At 39.6% G+C, this 21839-nt stretch overlaps 1 protein-coding gene across 2 annotated transcripts in view; it reads left to right on the plus strand.

The window, feature by feature from the left end:
• KCNH1 (potassium voltage-gated channel subfamily H member 1) overlaps window positions 1–21839 on the plus strand; it is a 180121-nt gene that overhangs the window by 34111 nt on the left and 124171 nt on the right. For both annotated transcript variants that reach the window (XM_071426719.1, XM_071426708.1), the window contains exons 6-7: window positions 3341–3733; window positions 16192–16621. In XM_071426719.1, the coding sequence (XP_071282820.1) occupies window positions 3341–3733; window positions 16192–16621 (823 nt within the window). The remainder of the gene's footprint in view (window positions 1–3340; window positions 3734–16191; window positions 16622–21839) is intronic.

A 21839-nucleotide genomic window follows, 5' to 3' on the forward strand; every position in this document is an offset into this window, starting at 1 on the left:
CTGCTAAATGAAAAATGTTACTGTGTGATGGAGGTGCTTGGTTTTGCTGATCAGTTATTCCAGTGAATGAGGATTGCAGAGGACTCTCCTTGCCCAGTGAGGCATAGCTCAGGCTTAGGATTCTGTGTTAGAGCTGCTGCTCATGAAAACCAGTAGCAACCTGGTAAACCAGTAGTAAACCTCATGAAAGCCAGTAGTAGCTCATTGCTCTCCAAGTGATTCAGGTACAGCTGCAGTGTGCAAAAGGGAGGGCAGGAGATATTTGCAGTATTGATTTGGGCTAGAGCTTTTGTTGGGAAAAGACATCCCAACATCTGTCACTGGGACTGCAAACAAGGCCTGAAGGGAATGATGCTCTGAGTACACACAGGGCTCGGTGCACAACCTCTGCCTCTTCCAGTCACACCAGGGGCTTTTGGGGCTGCATGGGCTGGCCAGTGCCTCCTGCAGGAAGAGAGCCTGCATGTGCCTTGTGCTGCTTCCAGCTCCTCTCAGCACAGGACAGCTTAATTCCCTTTTATTTTTGGTTGTACGGAGAACATACACGAATCAGCGTCAGCATCAATAGACTGTGTAATACTGCAGTGAACACGTCTGAGTCGTAGTTGGGTCTGCTGGAAAAATGTTCATTTCTCCTCTTTGCTGTCATTCTAGACACTCACTAACAAAAATACAGAGTCCTCTTATTTTTTTTTTTTAATCAATTTTTTTTTCCAAACTCTTAATGCCTCTGTGGTAACATGCAGGTCTGTCAGAGCAGGTCATGTTAATTCTCTTCAGGAGAACATACTGGGCTCAAAGTCAGCAGGCTTGCAATTCCCATTCTCATTTACACGTGTGTGAGGAGCTGTGCTCTGACAGTGTCTGACCCCTGTTGTGTACACGAGTAAGTGATTATGTGAGGTTCAAAGCAGCAGGGAATTTCATCTGAGACTGTTTTGTCCAAGTAGATCTTGTGTAGCTGATCGTTTTCTTTTGTCCCCTTTGGCTGAAACTGTTGGAAAAAATCTCACCAGTTCACCAAAAAAGAAAAAAAAAAGAAAAGAAAAGAAAAAAAAAGGCACTCAGAAAAGCCTGGAGATAAAATCCACGTCTAAATAACTGACATTAAAAAAGCTGAGATAAGGAGAATGAAAGGAAGACATCCTTCTATTCTAGCTGTGTTGTCTTATCTTTTCCCAGAGAAAAACAGACATTTAATTTCCTTCCCTGCTTCCTATTGCTCTGAACTATGTGTAAATAAATGTGAAAAAGGAACCATGCTCCTAAATACTTCTCACAAGTTCTGTGAGTTTGGCATTACCAAACACATTTCACTCAAGCAAGCCTTCATGTTTCTTTCAATTTTCATTCATAATTCATCCAGGGTAAAACTTGCTTTAAAATTTAACTTCTCCTTATTTGGACACAGGTTCTTGATGTTGGTTTCACCCTCGTGTATATCCATGCATATAAACAAACACATTTTTATTCATAGGTATGTGAAAGAAACTTGAGTTCCCAAGAATTATATACATGATAATATTGTTTTTGCAGCAGTGGGCAGAACTGGAGAGAGAAAAGACATAAAATGGGCAGCATTGATTGAGAGTGCAGTTATGCAAAATAGTGCTCGGTATCAGCATGTGCTCAGCTTGTAGTCCAGGGTTTAAAACGCATGCTGGCAGATCATCTTCTGCAGTAGTGCTTTTCTGAATTCAGACCCAACTGCAGTGTAACTCAACAGTGTGCCTTGGCAGGTCCCCTAAATCCTGCACTCAGTCTGGAGGCCCCATAGCCAGAGGCACATTGAGGCATTGGAGCGTGTCCGAGGAGGGGCAAAGAAGGCAGTGAAGGGTGCAGAGAGCAAGTCTGATGAGGAGGAGCTGGGATTGCTTAGCCTGGAGAAAAAGGGGCTCAGGGGGGACCAGCCCCTCTCTACAAGTGCCTGAAGGGAGGTTGAAGAGCGAGGGGAGATCTGTCTTTTCCTCCAGACAGCAAGTACGGGACCAGGGGAAATGGCCTCAGGTTGCACCAGGGGAGATTTAGATTAGATACTAGGAAAAATTTCTTCATTGAAAGGGTTGTCAAGCATTGGAACAGATTTCCCAGGGAATGGTGGCATTACTGTACCTAGAAGTGTTCAAAAGGTGTGTGGATGTGGCACTTGGGAGAAGTTCTCCAACTTGTTTGTTGGTGAACACGGTGGTACTGGGTTAATTTTTGGACTCAACAATCTTAGGGGTCTCTTCCAACCTTAATGACTCTATCTTTCTGTGATTCCACACCATCAGGTAGTTAAGATACTGAACTTTGAATGAAAAGGTGAAGTCCAAAATGAGTTTATTGAGGCTAATGATAGATATCCTTGTATCAAAAAGTAGTGTGCCCCTGACGCAGGGAATGATTGGTATTTGAGCCTATTCATTCAGAAGGTTGAATAATTGCTTTATTAAAATATTATATTATATTATATTATATTATATTATATTATATTATATTATATTATATTATATTATATTATATTGATACTATACTATACAAAAGATAGATGCTAAAGAAAAACCTGTGACTGTCTCTAGACAGCCAGGACACGGCTTTGAGTGATTGGTTAATTAATATAAACAACTATTCCTAGAATTTAATTACTAAATCTCTTTAAGTAAACAATCTTCTTAACACATTCCACATGTCCAAAAACAACAGGAGCAGAGAACAGAGATAAGAATTGCTTTCTCTTTCTCTGAGGTTCCTTGCTGCAATTCTCAGGAAATATCCTTGGGAAGTTGTGCCTACCTGCTCTCTATGAAGAGAGGTGCAGCTACATCTGTGGGCTTTGGACCTGCACAGCCCAGAAAAGAGGAAGAGAGGCCTGTGCATTGATGATAAATTGTAGTATGAGACTATTTCAGACAGGGTGTAGTGAAGAGTTAAATAGCCAGTGTTAAAAAAAATGTGGTCCAGTGGTCCTGCTGTTGGACTGGAGCTCAGTTGTGTGTTGTTCCTGGTTTTGCCATCAATTTCTATTCGCCCTGGCCTCCCTGCCTATTCTTGCCCATCATTTTTCTGTCTCGTCTGTCTAGATAGCTGAAGGGTTTTTCTCTCTTCTCTGTTTGTCTTGGACACTCCACACGGTAGACTTAGTGTCAAAAAATAATTAATGGCATTAAAAGAAACAACTGTTCTTAGTTTGATGCTGATTTGTGTAACAGAATACTTTTCTTGGCTTGCTAACCATTTGATGGTGATAAAAGGAGTTAATGGACATGAATTTTTATGAACTGCTGTACTGAGCTTGAGAATCTAGTGTGAAAAAACTAAGCATGTTTTCTTTTTCCTCTCAAATCTCTCTTGACTACAGGTATTGCAGCTGGGTTCTGAAATCCTCCCACAGTACAAACAAGAGGCACCAAAGACTCCACCGCATATAATTTTGCATTATTGTGTATTCAAGACTACCTGGGACTGGATCATCCTGATTTTAACCTTCTACACTGCTATTTTGGTCCCTTACAATGTCTCCTTTAAAACCAAGCAGAACAACGTGGCATGGCTAGTAGTGGACAGCATTGTAGATGTCATCTTTCTGGTTGACATTGTGCTCAATTTCCACACCACCTTTGTGGGGCCGGCAGGGGAGGTGATCTCTGACCCCAAGCTGATCCGCATGAATTACCTGAAGACCTGGTTTGTGATTGACCTGCTCTCCTGCCTGCCTTATGATGTCATCAATGCATTTGAGAATGTTGATGAGGTCAGTACACCACTTCCACTTCCATCCATTATTCATTACTCAGTGGTTGGCGGGGAGGTGCGGGACAGAAGAAATGTATGTTTTTAAATTTATTGAATTACTGTACATATGTCTCTGGTAGCCACCCACAACCTGCAAAGAAGTTTGCTTATGAATCCTAGCCAGAAGGCTCATTCTTTAATTTCTGCTGTAGTTTTTGGTGTTAAAAATCCATGTTTATTTTTCTTCTTTCTGCACTCTCAGGGTTCAGGAGGACAGGTAGAGGCAGACAGCAGCACCTTTGTACAGGTGCTGCTGTCCCTAATTTTATACTGTGGTTTTTGTCCATAATGCCATAAGATATAATCTGTACAGCCCTGAGGAAAACTGCTCCATCTGACTTAGCAGGAATAATTTGAGCTGTGTGTCAGGACAGTTTGTTGGGGCAGGCTGTGCTTGCTTTCACTGATGACTGATCAGGGCAGTTCTGCTAATTCCAGTTCTGCACAGGAACAGCTGGGAAGTAAAATACATGTTTCTCAGCTGCGTCTAGTACACTGTGGCAGGTGGCAAAGAGGCAGGCAGTGACTCACTGGACCTTCTTAGAGCACCAGAAAGCACTGTGTGGATACCTGCTTATCTGTGAAGCATTGTTTGGCAACAGCATTTTTAGAGGAAGGTGAAGCAATTGAAGGTGCTTGTTTGGTGATTTCATAATTAAATGAAAGAGTGGGGAGAAATCTGGAAATCTAGACTCTTCCTTAGTTCTTCATTTCTCTGGGAGTAGATCACAACCTAGCAAAAGAACTAACATTTAGACACTTAAATCCAGAAAACTAGTATTTTTTAACTGCTTGTTTTTTTAGATCAGTCTGCCAAGAAAATATTCCTAAGGTAAATACATTAAAGTTCCCTGCCTAAATAGTTCAGAGAGTTGATGAATTTTTAATACAATCTTAAAGAGGATCCCAGAAGTCTGCTTTCTGGTTACATGTTATAAAATCATCAACTAGTTATGTCTCTGAGTTTATCTGTGACACATGCTAAAGCTGTAAGATGCAGAATCACAGGGTGGCTGGGCTTGGAAGGGATCTCTGGAGATCACCTAGTCCAACCCAGCTGCTAAAGCAGATTCACAGCTTGCACAGGATCACATCCAGGTGGGTTTGAATACTTCAGAGAAGGGAGAGGAATTTACATACCTACCTCATCAGGGCTTGGTATTTAAATTTTAGCCTGTAAAATTTAAATTTTATGACTTCCTTTAAAATATGCCCATTTACAAAGGACAGCCTATCTATCAGAAGAAAACTATGCCAAGTGAAATATAGGTAAAACCAAACCCCATTACTTTTAAAAAATTACACTATTTTTTATAAAATTTAAAGTGGTTTTCTCAATAACTTGAGGACAGGTAGGCAAACTATTAAATGCAGTGGAAAAAATGTGATGTTATTTGATATTTAATTCCCTAGAGAGGTTTTCATTTTATATCAAGCTGTAGACTGAAATAACACAAATTAGATCAAGCAAAAAAGCCTTGTGAGACCTGTCCTTAAGTATTTGTTTGCCATATGAAAGACCCAGACTGCAGATTATTCTGCAGGGCTTTCACAAATTACTTTGCTGTGACACTGATGGAGCGATGGGAGGAGTGGCCATATGTCAGGTTCTGACATTTAGACAGAAAGAGTAAAAATAATAAATAAAAGTAAAAAATAAACGAAGCAAGAGACAAAAAACCAACCAAAAAAAACCCCAACAAACCAGGAAGGAAGCCTTTCTCACCCACGGCAGATAGAAGCAGCCTGGTGAAGATTTTGCTGAAGGAACACTTCTTGACTTTAGACTGGTGTTGTGACTTACAGAACATCCCTGAGGAAAATGTCTGTACCAGTGGCTGTGACAGCCCTTGAACTGAGCTCAGATGATTTTGGACTCATGGTAGCAATTCTGCAGAGAAATTCTTGTGTGAGTTTGTATTTCTGCAGGTTCTCCATCTCCGTGTTGCCTTGTAGCAATGAGGAACTGATTGGTACTTCAGTTTTCCCCTGGCTCTTCAACAGTCTCCTTAATCAGTGTAACAGTGTTAGTTTAAGTTATTCTGCTGTTGTGCCCAAGGAAAAAAAAAAAATCAAGATTTTTCTTGATGCTGTCCCTTAAAGACTGTTCATCTGCATTTCCCATAGTGGCTTCTGACATTTGGCTGGTATAAATTGCTGTAGGATCATTAGAGCAGAGTTTCCACTGGTGTAAATTGCCATGCTTCTACTGAGGGCTCATAGGCTGGTTTATGGCACCTGAGGGGTTTTGCCAGCAATGCCAGCAGAATAACACAGTGCACATCAGGAGGAGGTTTGGGGCAGTATCTGCTGATCACTGTTTCAAGAACTGCCTGTAGAGAGAAAGATAACCTTTTAGTGAAGAAGAAAAAAAAAATAAAAGCCACATTCAAGGAATCTTGAAAGCAGAAAATCTTTGCCTTTTATCTTCTTTTTCTGTTGTGTAGAGCATTCCCTTGTGGGTCAACTCCCTTCCTTTCTTGCTGGCTCAAATTTACCTCTCTGTTGCCCTGGATTATATAACATATAAGTTTGCAGGTGCAAAGCTGCCCTGCTCAGTGTGCAGATAACCAAACTGAACTGTTATCTCTGTGTCACTTTAATTTTGCTAGAGGGAATTCCCTTGGAGCCATGGCAATGGAGTCAGGAGCTGGCCATGGCTGCTGCAGGACTTTTTTTTTGGAAGTCCAAGTGAGAGTATTCTTAAAAAATGGCCAGAGTTGAAATGATGCCCAGTGTCAACAGTGGTGCTAAGATGAGATGAAGAATATGACTTGTTATTTTCCCCAATCTGATGTTTTCCATACATGATTTCAAACAGGAAGAAATAGAATCCTGGCTTTGTTGCAATCCCTATAATGAAGGGAGATTGGACTAGATAGAAGCTTGCTTATTTTGCTGGCTGCTGTAATTTTCTGCTTAAAAAAAAAGGCACTGAAGACTCTGAGAATGCCATGGAGGAACTAACTTGACAAGTCAATTTGTACTTCAGAATGTTGTAATTACTGTGATAGAGACTAATTGATTTGCAAGGGACACAGGAACTGCAGCACTGAATAAGTAAAAAAACTGTATAATAGGGTATTGAGATTTTTTTTTGCTCTGGGCAGTTTTGGGACTTTCCCATTACTTATCTCTAGATTAATAGTGAAACCATTTTTGTCATCTTTAAAATGATCCACTAATTGTAATAGATGAAACTACAGTTGATCAATATTTTTGGCAAGCAGATTCTCAATTGAAAAAAATCTTGTACTAGATATTTTTTCCTATTTTGAAGTAATTTCTTGTTTTGCAATTTACTTCATTATTCCATTATAAGATATAACCGAAAATATTTTCTTGAAACAAAATTGAGTGTGACTTCCGTGGTTTTCAGACAATTTCAAAATTCTTTGGGTTTGTTGCAGTTTGGAAAATTAGTATATTTTCAATTCACATTTTTCAATAAAATTGAAATTCCAGTCTCCTCTCTGCATGGTTGAGAATATTTTCGTCCATAAAAATAATTTGAATTCATTAACTATTAATCAATACAACTATTAATAACTACAATTAATTCAAGAGGCACTTAAGTATGAATATCCACATTCTACACATGGAAGAGGAAAGAAAAAACATTAATGTCTTTGTTCAAGGCCATATAATTATATAAGAGACTGATCTCAAGTGCTGTGCTCAAAGAGACAGTACAGCATTTCATATTCAGACATGAGCAGAATTCAACAAATGAAGAAATAAATGGCTGTGGAGAAATTTCTGTTGTTACCCAAATGAAAGTAAAGTTATGGATGTTTCTCCTGGCTTTTATACATGGGAAACAAATTATAGAGTTAAATACTAATTATTTTCTTGACCTGACAGAATTTCAACAGAAGAAAATATACCATATTCATACTGATTGATGAATCAACTTAATGCTAGGCTTGAACTTTCTATTGTTAAGAGAATACATCATGCTGTAATTTAGTCTGAGTAAGAAAAGAAAATATTGGTCTAAAATTTAAACATGTGGTGTTAGTCTCTTTCAAATTTGAATGATCAAAATAGCGTTTGTCAGTAATTCTTTACAGTAATTAGTATTATTCCTCACTTAAGGAAATACCACCTACTTTGGGGGATAATGTTATCTTTTTGTGTTCAGACATCAATCAGTAAATTTAACAAAAACCAGGCTTAAAGAAAATTCCACAATTTTTGCCAAGAACAGTGCAATTTTAGACCTTGAATTCCAAAGCATATTTTTGCAGTGTCAGCTTGAGCAATTTTATACTGTGGTTTTCATCCATAATGCCATAAGATATAATTTATATTGGAAAAAATTTAACTTATTACATGTGATGCTGTTGTGAAATCTCATGGTAGGAGTGGAATCCAGTCATGTCACCACCATATAAATCTCTGAAATAGGGAGTTTGTAGTAGTAATTGCTATATATTATTGAGCAGAGAGCTGTGATCAATTGTTGGCTGATGCCAAATTGAGAACCACGTATCAGTCAATTAGTTGAGGTAGAAGACAAATAAATGCATAGTAAAAGATCATTAGGGAACATATATTCAATATAAATGATCTAGTGCTCAGTTAAGTGAATGAATAGGAGAGAAGCTAGCATGTAGGCAAAGAGGATGTACAGCTTTGAAAGGCCAAAATTTATGATGATAAACAAAGTCCCAGAAAAAAAATACAATACGGAATAATAGAAGTAAATGAAGATAATTAGTGCTAAGTGAGTGTGGTGTAGCTGGAAAGTAAACAGAGAGTTGAGAGAGGAAAAAATGAATGTGTTGCTGGTCAAATTGTTGGCAACTCTCTGAGGCAGTACTTTTGTAATAGATTAATTTAAACCTTGTTAATGGAATAATCTCTCATGCTAATACAAATTAGCTATTTAGGAATTACTGAAGCAGCTACACTGGAAAGCATGCAACTTCCTTTTTTTTTAACCACTGCATGCAACAAGGGGCAAGGAAATAAATTATCATATTTACAGTTTTATGGAATAAACTGGGACCTATAAAGAAAGATTTTGTGTTAGATGAATTTTGCAAACTGGAAAATGTAATTTTAAAAGTATTTTTAAACTGTAAACAGCTGAGTAATATGAAATCTGTTTAAACAGTAGTTCACCACTCTTATTTGAATCTATCCAGTGAGGCAGTGCTGTATTTTGCATGTGAGTCTATTGCTAAATCTAGCAATGAATGAATAATTTTCCATGGCTAATTGAAATTTTAAAGCAGTCATAACCTACTTTTTATGTCATGTTTAACAAAAAACCCCAGCTGTGTATCAGGGAGCGTGATCCAGGCATAGAGGAGGAGATGCTGGCAAGTTGTGGTTCTTGGATGAGATGAAGGTAGACCAGGAGGGATGAGAGAGACCCTGTGGACTGGGTGACACCTACTGGGGCTTCTGGGGAAGGATCGAGAAATTGGGTTATTGTGCCCAGGTGGGGCAGGGGAGGGCTGGAACATGGGCCTTGGGCTGGGGATGGTGAAGAGGGTCTGCTTGGTTGGGTGTCCCTGTGTGAGAATTCCCTGAGAAACAGGACACACCCATGGCAGGTGTGTGCTGGGAGCTGGAACCTGCCACAAACCCTCTGAGCAGAGGAAGGTCCTTGCTCTGCCTCCTAAGTGGTATTTGGAGCTTCAGAAGGAGTTTGACAGCCTTGAACTGTGGAAAAAGGGGGAGTGCAGTGGGAAGGAAAAGCAGTGGTGGAGGAGGAGGGCTGCTTGTCTGACTTCTGTAAGTGCCTCTGTTCAGCAGCATGGCCCCAGGGGGCTGTGCCAGGCAGGAATTACTCCTTAGCAGACAGGTAGGTGGAAGGAATATTTTGGGGAAATGCAAATGGTACAAAACAGATTCCTGGGGTAAAGTGCACAGCCAGGATATAAACCAGGTAGGCAAAAGAAGCACCTGCTGTTCAGACACTCTTGGGAATTCAAGTGAGGGTGTCTCCCTTCTCTGTCTGCTTTGTTCCACATCTCCTCACCTCCCCCCACCATTTTTTTTTCCAGTCAAGTATGAGTTTTTCTATCTTCCTTCCTTAAAAACCCAACCTCCATGCTACCCATCACATGCCATTTTTATGCTACCCTGTGAAGGGGCAGGCTGTCTTTCCCCCCCAAATCCTCAGTTTTCCAAGTTGTGTTGATGTATATAGCCACTGCAGGCATTCAGGGTTAAATTCTCTCCCATGCTGTAAGCCTGATTCTGCTACCTTCCCATGTCTTACCCAGGCTCATACACCTTGGTGGCTCAGAGACATCTGCTCTGTCTGCTGATGGACAGCCCCTACCAAAAGAGAATTCCAGAGCAGCATGTGTTGCTATGTCCCTGCCTGGTGCTGACCTTCTCTGTAGGTTCTACTGAGGCTGTTAAGACTCCGGTTCACTCTTCTTCTGCACTCCAAATGTTCAGATTAGTCTTTCTGCTAAGTCACAGATAAGTAAGGGTGTTACTGGTTTTCAGGGCTACTTCTTCATAGCCTTGAAAGGCCTGACATGATTTACCATTCTGTTAAAGAGAGAATAGTAGTCTACATAAGCTATTCAATCTGTATCAGGCTAAAAGAATTAAAACGCTGAATTACATTTTCAGTGATAATGTATGGTGATAGCCTTTTTCCAAGAAGGAGAGCTAATTGAATATATTAAGAGTCTGAATTATTTCAAAAAGCTGCTGTTAGAGTGAGACTTACACTGTGTATAAAGGGAGGCATGTTCCAGAGGCAGGGATCAGTTACTCTCCTCTTCTCCCCCCATTCAGCACACTTGTATCGATCTGAGGCAGAAAGTCAGATGAGATGACAAAGGATATTTGTTTGAGTAGCTAAGTGGTTGCTCTGTAGTCTATTTCATATTAGGGATGGAATTAGAATTGGAAAAGATGGAGAGATATTAAATGCCAGTAATGCTAAATATTATTTGGGTGTTTTGCTTCTTTGAGATAAGTAAAAAGCTTCTGGAACTGGCTGTTGCTTTGAATCAGAAGCATAGGGAAGCAGGTTGTTGGGGTTAATTTTTATTTGCCACCACAGAAAGTAGGATTTCTTCAGGTTACTTATATGTTATCTTTATTCTTGTTCTTCCTCTTAAAGTAAAAGGAAAATAGAGTTTGTTTCCTGGTTTTGGGTTTTTGTGGTTTTTTTTTTTTTTTTTTTTTTTTTTTTTTTTTTGTGTGCATATATGCATGTAAGGCAAACATGGACATAGTCTTACAAATGAAAAATCAGCCTTCCCATCTCTTCCCACACCCTGTGCTCTAATGCATGAATTATTGCTGTTTCTCCCCCATTCCTAACCAAGCTCACAAATGTCTGACTAAAATAAGCTTCAGGGGTCTAGAGATCTGTTTTCTTCAGTGCTGAAAACCACAGCAGTATCCAGAGGGCTTAGATATTGATTTTGACCTGTGCACATAACGCTATCTCATCTCTTGGTTGCTAAATATGGCCATCTGTAGGAAAGGTCATGTTCTCAGACCTAATTAAGAAAATCAGAGGAGACAAATGACGGAAATGTGTAGTCCTAATGATGACCTGACTGGGCTGCCAGGTTACTGCAGATAGGCAGAGCCAGGTTGTGGCATGGCTGGCTTCAAATAAAGTGCCAAGAAAGAAGGCAGTGCTTTCTGCAGCTTTTGCCTCACAGTAGTGATAAATTTGGTTAATTGCCTCCCCTTTTGGAATAAATAATTTTTTTTGTCTGTTTCATTCTCTTTCTTTTAATGGTTAGCTTTTAGTCTCCTGCATCTCCCATTAATTGAGATGAAGCCTGAACTTTAGCAGTTCCATATGAGAGAAAAGTGCTGAAAAACTTAGGAAAGATTTGTGCCAATACTGAATATTTCTCTTTTTAAAAATAGGTAGTAAGTAGGAAGTAAATTATCCTGCCTTTGAGCCTAGAAAAAAAATCTTAATGCTTGGGTTAAGTGCATTTTCTTTCTGTACATGTAGAAAGTGAATAATGGCCTAAAAAGTGAATACTGTCATGTAGATTGAATCTATTACTAAAGTACTTGTGCTACTGCAGCTGTAGGAGGTGGGGTGAATGCAGCATTTTAGTTATTTTCTGCAGTTATTCATGCTGCATCTTGTTTGCAATGGAAAATTAAGTATTTTTCATGTTTTTGGGGGGGCAGGTGAGGTGACCTCGGTTACTTTTGATGGCTGTTCTTTAAACAACTTGTATTTTAATTTTTTTCTAGGTGGGCTTTTATTAGTCAATGAATTGAGCTGAATTTAATTTTGCATGGCAAATGAACAGCAGCAACTGCTTTTGTCTGTACAGCATCTATCACTGTGCGTCCACTGTTACTGTTCTTGGACCACAAAGACACAAGGAACAATAATTGCTCTGCCCTCAGCCCTTGTGTTTCCACAGTGCCTCTGTCTCTTTTTCTGGGTGTGGGAGTAATAGCACAAATCTTACATTGTCTGATTGAGAGGGAGAGCCAGCAAATGGATGTCCTGGATCCTGTGTTTGGAAAGAAGGCTGCTTACATGCTGAGGTATCAGTGTGAGACAAGGAGTGCACTCACAGTAGGTTAGAACTTGCAGGAAGCAAGGAAATACAGAAGAAAACCTGTGTAAATGTGCACAGAATATAGTGAGGAAGTCTAATTAAGGACAAATTATACATGGAAATTTACTTTTGGCAGCATTTAATGGACAAACTTACGAAGCCTTTTCTTTGAATATAAAATGAGCACTGCTTTGCTCTGGGACTGAGGCTGGTCTGTTTTTCTGTTTTTGGGGTTCAGTTCTACTCTGCTAAGAATGTGTAGAAGGAGAGGGAGGGGAAGTGGTTGTATTTATTATTTTAAGAGCTTTTGACATTCAAGTCTGCTCAGTCAGTGGCTATGGAATGATTTCTTCAGTGTCTCAGTGCCTTGAGCTTGCCCTTTGGTTTGGAGAGGACTGGCTACACTTTCTTCCTTTTTTATGCAGCAGCCATCACTGGCAATGAGAGTAAACCTGCCAATCTATGAAATATTTATCAACATCAGTATACAGGTATCAGCAGTAGAATTTTTTAGTCTCATTCAGTCGCTTCAAAACATTTGAAATACAAGTGTGTGTGAAATTCAGTATTTTCTGACATGCCTGACCAAGTGCTGCATATTGAAGTGAGCACTGCACCCAAGTTCTCTCTGTAAAAAAATATAGTAAAAATGTACTATGTGTCTATTCTGGGCATATAACAGATTTTTAAAAATTTATATTTGCATAGCCTCAAGGGATGTTTTCTGTTGGATAGAGTACCAGTAGTTGCAACTGTGTTGAGGTAAATCAGACCCAGTAGAACTCCATGGAATATTACTTAGCCTTGTCCTTTCCCTGGCTGCCACAAAGACATTCCTTATGGTGACCCTTTAGAGCAGAGCATCTGAGGCAGCCTGCCTGGGACATGCAGTGCCATTTCTAGCTCTTCATGAACTGAGGTTTTTCTGTTTCCTTTTGGCACAAGGATCTCTGGGTGTCTCCTCATCTGCCTCTCAAAACTGGCAGGAGCAGCAGACCAGGAGGGTGGGACACACATCAAGAGAAGTAAATTGAGTTCAGGCTCCTTTGCGTGACATCATGGAGCCATCTGTACGATAAAAGCATAAAAATAATCTGCACTGATAAGAGCATTAAAATGGACAATAATCTAAAAGTACAGTTCTATTTCGGAAAGTGGTAATCTAAAATTGTCAATTTTTCAATCCAACAGATCTATTCCAGTGAGCATTAAAATATAATTTGCTAAATCTGGTGCCAAAAAGTACTGATTTAAAGTATTGCAGGACTATCTGATTTTTTTCCCCTACTTTATAATCTGTGAAACAGTCTATTAAGTTTCAGTTGTTTGTAACCATTTGAAATTCTTTCACTTAGAAATTTTTAAGAGTTATATGCATAATCATTTCCCTGTGCAGTTCTTGCTCTTGATATTGATCCATTTAGGATAGACAACTCCTTTCGTTTGAGGAAATCAAAGAGAGAACAGTGTTCATGCTGAAATAAAAATAAATTGGAGTTTTTTTATAGAGCTTTTTCTAAACTTTTAGAATTTCATTGGCAATGCAGTCAGGTGAGCATTAGAAGAAATTTGAATATTAAATGTATCCTTCCAGTACCACTAAATCAAGTATATATTTCTTGTAAGTATTCAAGTTCTTGTACAAAAAGCCTAATTCTATCTATGTCTGGTAAGAATTTGGTAGAATCAGTTTCTCCCAAATGATACAGTTCAATCCCATTTAAATTTTTTAATAAAATTTCTTTTAGTGAATTCCACAAGGGAAATTAGGATAAGAGAATGCTTGAAAAAAGTATTTTGCCTTAGACTTTTAAAATCTGATTTAATGTATTTTAATTAGTATTCCCAATTTTCATATCCAATTTCTTGAGCTCCTCTCCTGTGATTCTTTCCTTTCCCCAAGTATTTCTAATCCTTGACTCTTTCTAATTTTTAATTCTTAATTTTTAATTAAGAATTAACCAAATTCTAAGCTATTAAGTCCTTCCTAAACCATTATTATTTTTTGGCTTTGGTAGGACTCATGCTGACAAACAGCATTTTTCGGGGTTTATTTTTTAATCATAGGGATATGTTTAATTTGAAGAACAGGTTTTGCACCACTGCTTTTGAACAAAAATAAAACCATTTTCTCCGATGTTGGGGTGGAAATTTTGAAGCAGCGTGTGATTAAAAGGCTTGGTTTTAAGACTGAAGCTAAAAGAGCATCATTGCTGGAGACCTCTCAAAATGAAAAAAATGAGTGTTTCACTGCTAAGGTTTGCAAAGAGAACAGGGAGAAGTGGGCATGAGCCCTGAGGGAAAAAGCCAGAAGGCTGTCTTGTAATGTCAGAATATTTAAAATGCAGAGACTAAATGTGCTTGTCAGTCCAGGACTTGTATATCCAATTCTAAAATGTGGTCATAATTTTTTGCATTTTCCACTTTGCTTTTCTTCACCATACAGAGTGTTCAGAAATACCTGCTTTCCCTCCCCTGGAAATTAAGGTCTTTTGTGTCATATTCTCAGAATTGGCACTGAGGCTTTGCTCCAGTGTTTACAAAATAAAGCTGGGTATGGAATGAATGGGAAATGGAAATTAACTTTGTGAAGCAATTTTGGTATCAGTGACTTGAAAAGTTTGGCTTAGATATTCATTAAAAGAGTAGTTCACTTGCTCTCTTCTAGATTTCTGGAAATACCTCTGATTTAAAGGAAGGCTGCTTTTTATTTTCTTTTTCTTATCTCTCTCTCTCTCTCTCTTTTTACTCCCCACCCCCTGTTTGCATTAGATCTTGTCCAGATACTTAATAGAAATTGCTAGTGTGTTCCCAGGTAACAAATTACATCTGTCTCTGAAAATGAGTCAATGTAATCATGACAAATTCATGAAATAAAGGGAAAATATATTGCTGCAGTCTTGGGGAACATGAGTCAATATACTTTATGTAATTATTTAATAAAACATCTTTTCTAGTGCACTGAAGCAGCCTAAGATACTGAGGCAGTTGTATTTATGCAGGAATAAACAAACTTCCAGTAAAAGCTGGTGACCAGAAGTATGCAATTATGCATTTCCAGAAATACTCATTAAACCAGTCTGCTTAAATTTTAATCAGACTTCTATGTATGAAACAGTCTTGGTAAGAGGAAGTAGAGAGAAAAAAGGAAGGATTTTTATGATAGGCTATTCAGATATGCTCCAAATGGGTTTGAATTTTTTAATTTGACTTCTTGTGCAAATCTGTATAAAAGTTAACAATACAAAATCCTGCATGCTGGCTTAATTCTGTTTCATGGGAACCATATTATTTTCAGTACAGAAATACTGCATTGATATCAAAGCTGTCATAAAAAGGATATAATTTGGGGATTAGTGAGATATTTGAAATACTTAAGCTTTGTGTAGTTCATATGAGAAATGTCAGAGGACTGATTATCAGTGCATGAATTTGTATAGAAAAGTGAAGTCATAGGAAATGCATCGTAGGAAATAGGAAAATAACAAATTGCCAGGTACTGCCAGTATTTTTTGGCTTTATTTATCTTTCTGATATGTCTGAGCTAAATATTGTAATCTCTCTTATATCTGAGACATTACATCTGACGTGTTGCATAAGAATTCACAGCTGGATATGCAATAGACAGCCTGTCGTTTGAAGTTTTTACAAAGGTATTGGTAAACCTGTTCAAATAATCTGAAAAGGGAGAGTAACCCACAAAATGGTAGTGAATGAAGGTAAGGGTGCATATATTCATCCCTGGGAAGGGTCACTAAGCTTTTTGTGTTTCACAGTTATCTGGTGACTATGTTTTTTTGTGGATCACCTTGTTTCTTTGGAAGCCGCAGTTATAAGTATTGTTGCTTTCACATGAAATCCTAATGGCCGCTGTTCTTTGTCCTTCCAGGGCATCAGCAGCCTCTTCAGCTCCCTCAAAGTGGTCAGGCTGCTGCGGCTGGGCCGCGTGGCTCGCAAGCTGGACCACTACATCGAGTACGGGGCGGCGGTGCTGGTGCTGCTGGTGTGCGTGTTCGGGCTGGCCGCGCACTGGCTGGCCTGCATCTGGTACAGCATCGGCGACTACGAGGTCATCGACGAGGACACCAACACCATCCGCACCGAGAGCTGGCTCTACCAGCTGGGGGAGTCCATCGGCACTCCCTACCGCTTCAACACCTCCGGCTTCGGCAAGTGGGAGGGCGGGCCCAGCAAGGACTCCGTCTACATCTCCTCGCTCTACTTCACCATGACCAGCCTGACCAGCGTGGGATTCGGGAACATCGCTCCCACCACGGATGGGGAGAAGATCTTCGCTGTGGCTATGATGATGATTGGCTGTAAGTATTAGAGATTCTGTCTTTCTCGTACTGAGACAGAGTGGAAATTTTCCAGAGTAGAAATCCATTTTGATTTAGGTGAAATGTACATCTTTGAGTTAAGTCTGTAAGCTTGCAAACATAGCTGTTTAGTCTGACTGCCTATTCTCATAAAAAGCCTATGCTGGGAGAAACTGCTGCAGCCAAAGGACAAGAGATAGGGGGGCTAGACAGAGAGAGAGCAAACTGACCCAGGAATTCTTTCTGATAAAGAAGAATTAGCAGAAAATGTCACGTGAAATCAGTAGAATGAATATGTATGAACCTATTGTGAAATTGCATGCACATGTATTTGAGGGAGAGATAATAAAAGGATCTGGAGTTCTCAGAGGCACACATGTCTTTTGAGGGGAGCAGTCCCCACATGTGTCCAGCGCTGTAATAAACATACTGGCTTTACAACTTCCACAAAGTTGTGGAGTTTGTTTGCTTCTGCAAATCAGCGCACAACACCAAATAGCTGCATGTCATCAATGCTGGTTTCACAAGAACATCTGGAATCCTGGTAAATGTGATGCAGCTAAAAATATTTTTGGTGGCAGTATAAGCATTTACTTACACACTTCGTTACTGGTTAGGTTTAAATCACAAATAGGAGTATTGTTGTGACTAGCAAAAATTCAGTTGTTTTGGAAAAAATATTCTGTCCATATCACCTCAATATGCTCTTGTAATATCCATAAAATGCTTAAAGACTGAAGTGTTAAGAATTAATGCACCTTTTTGCCTCCATTTTAGTATGTGACAAACTCTTCACGTCTGAGAGCTGTATTTGATAAGTGGGTCAGAGTGTGGGAGGAGGTCTGGGAGCATCATCTTCTAAGGGAGAGAACTGGGACTCTGTAGGAACCACAAACTCTGCCGTGGGCTGAGCACACAGACATATCCTGAAGCAAGGGGGGTGCTGCTGTGCTTGGGCACCTCTGGCTCAGACATCCTTGTTAGAATGGGTACAAGTTGCCAAGCTGTCCAGCTTTTGGCCATGTTGTCATTTCAGTGCAGGATCTGCATTCAAAGTGCCTTGAGAGCTACTTGGAGTTAAGAACCATATGGTGGCCACTGTTAAACTAGGTCATGGTTTTCTAGATAAGGGTGGAGTTTGAACCAAAATAAGGAAAAAAAAATCTGCTTTGTCCATGGGAAAACTTGTCATTGTATAGATGAGAAAGATAGAAGCTTCTGTATGGTAACATTGCATCCAGAGGAGGAGAAAGTCAGTCCTTGCTAAGCAGAAAATGAAAACCAAATACATAATGAAACTCAATTAGCAGTACAGTGCCTGCTGCAGAAATGTGAACTTTTGATTCTGATGTGTTCTTTTACAGCAACACTGAAGTCACACACTGAGATTATGTGTGTAGTGTTAAGTCTGCTGAAGGTTAGTGAAAAAAACTATCAAGACAAACATTGTTGATCACACAGGGATTGGGATATTTGAGCTATAAAGATTGTTAATTTTGTTTTTCTAGCTTTTTTGTCTGCCAAGAATCCCATCATCCTAATAAAACACCCTGTAGGAGAAGGAAAATTTATATAAAATATGGATAAAATTTTGCAGTTTTCTCTTGAGAAGGTGCATTAGACAATGTAGTGGTGTAGCACAAAACAGGCTTCCAAACATATTTTCTGAGGAAGGTGCCAGTTGGATAGGAAATATCCTGGTCTTTGGCTTATTGTTATGACCATGATACTAGCTAGAACAAGAACAGCTAGTATTAATCAGTATTATTATTTAGTACTATGAATAATGATTAAGCATAGCCTTCAAAAAGTCATGAATGTACATGGGGTTATTTTGGACTTGCACCTGTTCCAAGCTCTTCATATGACAATGTGGCAGAAAGAAACTGAATTTATGCATAAATAATGTTGATTTAGATGAGCAGAATGAAAATGATAACTTTTCTTTTTGTGTGTTTCATCCTCTGCTCATTTGAATAGCAATAAGTGCTGTATCAAAAGACTAGTGGCTTAAACAATACTGTGGCCAGCTAAGCTTACAGTCACAATTTCATTAGCAAGATCACCTTTGAAATTTTTACCTTATTTTTATTTCTCAAAGAAACTGACTTTTCTGGAAATGACAATGAAGAAGGTGGATAGGTGTGAAAATGTCTTCAAGCCCCACCTTTCCTGCACGGGCTGGGTGTGAGGCTGCCCTGCAGAAAGTCAGGGTGCAGTGCATGGCAGGGACTTGCCCTCCCACTGGTGGCTGTCACAGAAGCTGCAGCTCTGTGGGTCCTGGATCAGGTCAGAGTTGCAGCACTGCCTTTGCAACCTCCCCTGATTATCGGTATCAATGGTTTGGCTTCAGTTTGCTCCATGAGCTCTGCCTCCATGGTTTGGTAGGGCCACTCAAGAGCTGCTTCTCTGGAATTGCTGGCATCGAGTAGAGGGAAAGGAAGAGTTTACTTTTAGAATTGTCAATTCTTCCTGCTCAGAATTATTTTTAATCCAATGGATTTGATTGTGCAAAGTTCTTGTGCCTCTGGGAAGGGCTGGTCATGGTGTGTGCATTGCCAGGTGGTGTGGTGGCTTTGCAAGGCTTTCAGGTCCTTGTTTCTAGCAACTTGGTTTCTAGTTTTGTTTTTGTTTAGTGGCTCAGTATCTTGAATAGTTTCTGAAGAAGAAAGGTGTGAATAGTAGTGATACTTTCTTCTTTGATCTTGGATTGTTGTCTGTTGAGCCTGTGTTTCTGAAGAGGATTTGCTGTGTAAACAAGTGTTTTTAAGACATGCATTGCTGTCTTTTCCACTGGCAAATCAGCTGAAAGGTTTGTGCTACAGTCAGCACAGGCCTGTGGTGACATCCAAATGGGGTGTTTGTGCCAGAAAGGCCCAGAATATTAGAGATATTTGAAAGCATAAGCAGTTCATAACTAGTGTCCTTCCATGTGTCTTTAGTATGCTTATGCCCAGGGAGATGGAGTTAACACTGGAATTCCATCTTTCTTAAGACAAAATGTGGTTTGCTCTGCTGCTCAGCCATGGGTATATCCCCTTCTGCTCACTGCTTACTCCCTCTGTAAAGCTGATCCTGTGGCAGAATTTCATTCCTGTTGCATTAACTCTGTTGACACACTGACCACCAGTTATAGTACTTTGCTGGGATATCAGATAGCTGTTTAAAAAAGTAGGTAAGACCACCAAAGTAGTAAGATCACTTCCATTTTCTCTTTTATTCAAGCTTTCATTATGGTAAATAATAAATCCAGGTAGCTTTTAATGAAAAATTTAGAAATACTTTAGTGAAGCTGTCCTGGAGCAGTGGGAATTTTGGCTGAGTTGAGTGCAAATGTTGACCCAGTAAAAAGTGTAATGTATGTAGCTTGTAGGAGGAGTTGGGCACATGATACTAGTTGTGCACAGACACTGGGAAGGCATCATCGAGGTGAATAAACTGTGTGTGGGTATTGAGCCTGTGGGGCTGGCTTTGTTGGTTGTGTTTAACTTGGGACAGAGTTTAACAAAGCCTGGCCTTCTGTCAGCAGCCCTGGTCTCTGCTCCAGGGCCTCCTTCTGCAGGGTGGTGTTCTTGTGCTCTCAAATGCAGTGATGCACATGCTGTCCTGCTGACCTCATTGTGGCTGCAGTTTTCAGAGAGAAAGTGTCCTGCTGCTGGTTATTTTGATGTGGGAAGGTGAAGCCCCTAATTAGATTTGTGGGGGGCTGTGGCATACTCATAACCCCACGGATGTTTTGTCACTTCATCAGCTCCACTGGAGGGGGTAGGTGAAAATTGCTCTTGATTCTTGACCTCAAATAATGCACATCTGTTTGGGAAGATCAAGTTATTTTAAAATAGAGATGAAATACCCAGTGGCTGCTTTTAATGATTTCTGTTCTGGGGAAGCTTATGTGTCTTGTTACTGTGTAGCTGCTTTTCCTGAACATATGTTGAATTGTAGTTTTGCAAAGTAAAATATCTTCACATCTGTGAGCTGACCTGCATGGTTTTGCCTCACTTTCTTTATTGACTGTATGTGTGTGTGTATAGAGAGAGAAGGATGAGTTACTAGGGGAAGTAAAAGCAATTAATTCCTCAGCTTCATTTTAAATGAAAAACATATTTGCTTATCCCTTTCCACAGATGGCCACTAAATTGCTAATTAATAGGGAAGATGTCTACAGACAGATCTTTCAGTGAGGCTGACATTACATAAAACCAGGCTTAAAACCACTGTCTGGGTCTGCAGAAAAACAAATATTTTCCATTTTTAATACTTGAGAAAAAAAAAAGCTGTTTCAATTTTTGCTTTCTTCCCTGTGGAGACATATGCCTTGAAATTACAGTCTTTATATATTTTTCTCAGTGATTCTGTCAGGTTGGGTTGGGTATTGTTTGTTTTTCCTAAGCCCTAGCAAAAATCAGAGGACTTTCATTTGCAATTTTTGTACCTGGGCACTGTGTCAGCAATCCCCTTGCTATGCAGGTGTAGTAGGGATGAGCAGTTCTAAAAATGCTTGGCATTCTTGACTTTTGACATAAAATAATACTGATGGATGCTTGCCTATTTGGATTTTGAGCAATGGAGCAAAATCCATCATTTTGGGAGCCTTTTGTTGATGTTTTCAGTTGCATTAAAGGATTCCAAGTTTTTGGTGCATGTTTATGCTAAATTCTCCTTTGTTAGGTAGGAACTTACTGGAACTACAGGGCTGGACACATCCAAAATACGAAGGAAAAGGCACATCTTTGAATGCTAAACAAAATCACAAATTCCCTTGTGAAACACTAAGAGCAGATAGTGAGAGGGATCATGGAAAAAGACAAAAGTAGGAGTTAAAAGGTCAGACTCATGAACATGCATGCTTGCATACCATGATGAATTGTGAGCCACTGAGTTCATTAATCAAAACAGTCCAGAAACCCAAGCCACTCCTCTTCTGCATGATGTGGAGTGCAACATAAGCATCATGCAGTCCTGCAGCACTTCAGCTGCTGTCTCTGATTAAGGTAGACACAGGTCCCAGGAGAATGGAGTAGCTGTCTCAGCTTTGATCAGCTTTGTCTGTGAATAGTTTATTGCTCATTAGACAAAAAATCCACCAAAACCAAACCAAACCAAACCACCCAAACAATCCAGAAATGTGAATAACATTTGGTAAATGTGAAAACATAGGCAGTTTTGTTTACAGCACTCCTGCTGAAAGGAACAATAGTGTGACCATCCTTGAGAG

Source organism: Agelaius tricolor, unplaced genomic scaffold, assembly GCF_023055355.1.
Source record: "Agelaius tricolor isolate 1412-34295 unplaced genomic scaffold, bAgeTri1.0.p SCAF_1, whole genome shotgun sequence".
In the NCBI taxonomy this organism is placed as follows: Eukaryota; Metazoa; Chordata; class Aves; order Passeriformes; family Icteridae; genus Agelaius; species Agelaius tricolor.